The sequence below is a fragment of the Bison bison genome, unplaced genomic scaffold, assembly GCF_000754665.1.
Source record: "Bison bison bison isolate TAMUID 2011002044 unplaced genomic scaffold, Bison_UMD1.0 scf7180017864277, whole genome shotgun sequence".
Classification (NCBI taxonomy): domain Eukaryota; kingdom Metazoa; phylum Chordata; class Mammalia; order Artiodactyla; family Bovidae; genus Bison; species Bison bison.
This window is the reverse complement of record NW_011494849.1, coordinates 1,650,675-1,655,642: the sequence shown is the minus strand read 5'-3', so window position 1 is coordinate 1,655,642 and position 4,968 is coordinate 1,650,675. Positions and strand designations below refer to the sequence as shown.

Here is a 4,968-nt window from a genome sequence, read left to right as displayed (position 1 = left end):
TTCTGGCTTACTTCACTCTGTATAATAGGCTCCAGTTTCATCCATCTCATTAGAACTGATTCAAATGCATTCTTTTTTTTTAATTTTATTTTATTTTTAAACTTTATATAATTGTATTAGTTTTGCCAAATATCAAAATGAATCCGCCACAGGTATACACGTGCTCCCAATCCTGAACCCTCCTCCCTCCTCACACCATCCCTCTGGGTCGTCCCAGTGCACCAGCCCCAAGCATCCAGTATCGTGCATCAAACCTGGACTGGCATCTCGTTTCATACATGATATTTTACATGTTTCAATGCCATTCTCCCAAATCCCCCCACCCTCTCCCTCTTCCACAGAGTCCAAAAGACTGTTCTATACATCAGTGTCTCTTTAGCTGTCTCGTACACAGGGTTATTGTTATCATCTTTCTAAATTCCATATATATGCGTTAGTATACTGTATTGGTGTTTTTCCTTCTGGCTTACTTCACTCTGTATAATAGGCTCCAGTTTCATCCACCTCATTAGAACTGATTCAAATGTCTTCTTTTTAATGGCTGAGTAATACTCCATTGTGTATATGTACCACAGCTTTCTTATCCATTCATCTGCTGATGGACATCTAGGTTGCTTCCATGTCCTGGATATTAGAAACAGTGCTGTGATGAACATTGGGATACACGTGTCTCTTTCAATTCTGGTTTCCTCGGTGTGTATGCCCAGCAGTGGGATTGCTGTGTCATAAGGCAGTTCTATTTCCAGTTTTTTAAGGAAAACTCTCCACACTGTTCTCCATAGTGGCTGTGCTAGTTTGCATTCCCACCAACAGTGTACGAAGGTTCCTTTTTCTCCACGCCCTCTCCAGCATTTATTGCTTGTAGCCTTTTGGATTGCAGCCATTCTGACTGGTGTGAAATGGTACCTCATAGTGGTTTTGATGTGCATTTCTCTGATAATGAGTGATTTTGAGCATCTTTTCATGTGTTTGTTAGCCATCTGTATATCTTCTTTGGAGAAATGTCTATCTAGGTCTTTAGCCCATTTTTTGATTGGGTTGTTTATTTTTCTGGAATTGAGCTGTAGGAGTTGCTTGTATATTTTTGAGATTAGTTGTTTGTCAGTTGCTTCATTTGCTATTATTTTCTTCCATTCTGAAGGCTGTCTTTTCACCTTGCTTATAGTTTCCTTTGTTATGCAGAAGCTTTTAATTTTAATTAGGTCCCATTTGTTTATTTGTGCTTTTATTTCCAATATTCTGGGAGGTGGGTCATAGAGGATCCTGCTGTGATTTATGTCAGACCGTGTTTTGCCTATGTTGTATAGTTTCTAGGAGTTTTATAGTTTCTGGTCTTATGTTTAGATCTTTAATCCATTTTGAGTTTATTTTTGTGTGTGGTGTTAGAAAGTGTTCTAGTTTCATTCTTTTACAAGTGGTTGACCAGTTTTCCCAACACCACTTGTAAAAGAGATTGTCTTTACTACATTGTATATTGTTGCCTCCTTTGTCAAAGAAAAGGTATCCATAGGTGCATGGATTTACCTCTGGGCTTTCTATTTTGTTCCATTGATCTATATTTCTGTCTTTGTGCCAGTACCCTACTGTCTGGATGACTGTGGCTTTATAGTAGAGCCTGAAGTCAGGCAGGCTGATTCCTCCAGTTCCATTCTTCTTTCTCAAGATTGCTTTGGCTATTCGAGGTTTTTTTTTTGTATTTCCATACAAATTGTGAAATGGATCAGAAGAATCAATACAGTGAAAATGAGTATATTACCCAAAGCAATCTATAGATTCAGTGCAATCCCTATCAAGCTACCAATGGTATTTTTCACAGAGCTAGAACATATTTATTTATTTATTGATGTTAACAGATAAGTATATAAAATACCAAAGCAATGCAATTCCTGGGGAATCCTCAATCACTGAGTTTGAAGGTAAGATTTTCCTCCCCTCCATTTAAATCAAACCCATCTTGATGTGCCTCCAACAGTTTCTTTTAAATTTGATCCCTTTTAAGTCTGATATAACAGAATGATACAGAGCCACGTTTTGTGTAGGTGGCTTCTTTTACTCTACAATAAGTTTTTGTGAAAATTTGTTATGTTGAGTAGCTCTAGTTCACTCATTATTACTGGAAAATAATATTCCATTGTGTGACTTTATCACAATGTATCTACCCATCCTAATCTTTTAATGGTATAGATAAACTTATTTGCAACGCAGAAATAGAGTGACAAATGTAGAGAACAAAGTATGAATACCAACGGGGGATGTAGAGTGGGTTGAATTGGGAGATTGGGCTTGACATATGTATATTGCTATGAATAAAATTGATAACTAATGACAATCCTCGTGTATAGCACTAAGATCTCTAGTCAGTGCTCTGTGGTGACCTAAATGGTAAAGAAATCCACAAAAGAGGGGATATGTGTATATGTGTGTCTTATTCACTTTGCTGTACTGCAGAAATGAACACAACACTGTAAAGTAACTACTCCATCAGTTTCTTTCACTGTTTTCTTTAATTTCTGCCTCCTTTTCAGGTTTTTATGGCTATTTCAAGCTGAAAGAATTTTTTTTTTTTTAATTTCATAGTAGAAATAGCTATTTATATTATAGATCATAGTGAAATAAAAACTTTCTCATTTTGCAAGTGGGATAACAGAAGCCCCATGAAGCTTAACAATTTATCTAGAGGTACAGCCCCAATATCTCAGAATCAGATTTGCATAATTTTGCTTTCCTTTCTACTATATCACATCACTCTTTATTATGAGAGTTTGATATCAAATATGGGAACAAAAATGCATGTATACAAATATCACAGTTTCTTAAGAAGAAGACTCTGCAACGTCATCCAGCCAACTATTTGAACACTCATACCAGTATTCAGATAGGAAAATATGGGCGTGTGTGTGTGTGTTTCAAACGTAAGATGGATATTTTCAGGATATAGATGTTGTCATATTCCCAAACTTAAAAGTTGTTTCAAATTTCAGTTGAGTGTCTTAGACAGATTAGAAAGAAGCAAATTGTTAGGAATAGATGAAAGAATCTTTATGAAACATGAGGGAAGTCAGAGGGTTGGTTAAATGTGTGATTTAGAGGATTTACTTTATCTCTTTGGACTTTGTATCTAAATCTGAATTAATGAAAGGACTATCATCTTGACATAAGATGATCAAAATATGTAGAATATGGGTACTTCTATTTCTTTAGGTATACATGCTAAGCAGAGGTAAGTACCCATTTTTTCATTTTTATCAATTCTGGTTATTCATTTGTTTTGAGTTAAAAATAAATGTTGCTGGTCTTTGTTACTTTTTTTTTTCTTTTCTTTCTTTCAGGTAATGTAATTGTCTCTTGGGAACTTGGCCTGCTAAATTAATTCCATGGAAAAATAATCAATGTAACTGAATTTGTTTTCTGGGGTCTTTCCCAGAACATAGAGGTTGAAGAAGTGTGTTTTGTGGTGTTTTCTTTCTTCTACATGGTCATTCTGCTGGGAAACCTCCTCATCATACTGACGGTTTGTGTGGGCAACATTTTCAAGTCTCCTCTGTATTTCTTTCTCAACTACTTGTCTTTTGTGGATATTTGTTACTCTTTGGTCATAGATCCTAAGATGATTGTGGACCTACTAGCCAAAAGGAAAATGATCTCCTACACAGGGTGCATGTTGCAACTCTTTGGGGTACATTTCTTTGGTTGTACTGAGATCTTCATCCTTACTGTAATGGCCTATGATTGTTATGTGGCTATTTGTAAACCCCTACATTATATGACCATCATGGATTGAGACAGATGCAATAAAATGCTGCTGCGGACTTGGATAGGTGGGTTCTTACACTCCATCATCCAAGTGGCTCTGGTAGTCCAACTACCCTTTTGTGAACCCAATGGGATTGATTACTACTTTTGTGATCTTCACCCCATGCTAAAACTCGCCTGCACAGACACATATGTTGTTGGTGCTGTTGTGACAGCCAACAGTGGTACCATCACTTTGGGGAGATTTGTCATTTTGCTAATCTCCTATACCATCATCCTGGTGTCCCTGAGAAAGCAGCCAGAAGAAGGCAGGCACAAAGCTCTCTCTACCTGTGGCGCCCACAACGCCGTGGTCATCATCATTTTTGGTCCCTGTACTTTCATGTATATGCATCCTGATACTACCTTTTCAGAGGATAAGATGGTGGCTTTTCAGAGGATAAGATGGTGGCTGTGTTTTATATGATCATCACTCCTGTGTTAAACTCCCTGATTTACACACTGAGAAATGCAGAAGTAAAAAATGCAATGAAGAAACTGTGGAGCAGGAAGGTTTTCTGGGAAGCCAGTGATAAATAGTAAAAAATAACAATCCAAGATGTGTGATTTCAAAAATTCTCATCTGCACAGTGAAGACAATAATAACGATCTCATAGGGTGTCTTGAAGTGAACAAATAAGAGAATGACACATTCTACGGAAACAAGTTGTTATTTATCATTATGATTATATTTGTTCTAATGTTTCATCATAATTTTCTGAAATATATAGAACAAAGAAATACTACCAAACACAGAAATTCAGCATGGTCAGACTTTCCCCTCTTCATTTTTTTTTTTTTCCCTTTTTTCAATTTTCTTTAAAGAATGATAGTTCACCATGATTGTATTAATAGTTAAGGCTATTTTCTAGTGTTTAGACTTAAGGTTCTTACATAATGAACATTTGATATGTGTATGTGGTTTGAATGAAAGGATTCAAGAAAAATGACCAAAATCTGAGCTAAGGAATTCTGGTACAAGTCCACCAAAACAGCAAAACTAAATCTTGTGAGGTTTGGATGGGAGGGAGGGGTTGTGGGCAGAATGTCAAAGAGATAAAACACAGGCTTAGAAAGAAAAAGACCTGTTATCCTAGGTTTGGGGAAAAAGCTTTCTTTCTCTAGGACTCATTTTCCTTACTCAAACAATAAGTCTATTGGAAAAAAATTACCCCA

At 36.5% G+C, this 4,968-nt stretch overlaps 1 protein-coding gene across 1 annotated transcript; it reads left to right on the top strand.

Annotated features, from left to right (window-relative positions):
• Nucleotides 1-3,385: 3,385 nt before the first annotated feature.
• On the top strand, nt 3,386-4,332 carry LOC104995158 (olfactory receptor 4S2-like; the record flags this gene model as incomplete). The annotated part of the gene is given in 2 exon segments (XM_010848886.1): nt 3,386-4,180; nt 4,183-4,332. Coding segments are annotated over 2 exon segments (945 nt in total), but the record flags the coding sequence as incomplete, so codon positions are not given.
• Nucleotides 4,333-4,968: the final 636 nt, after the last annotated feature.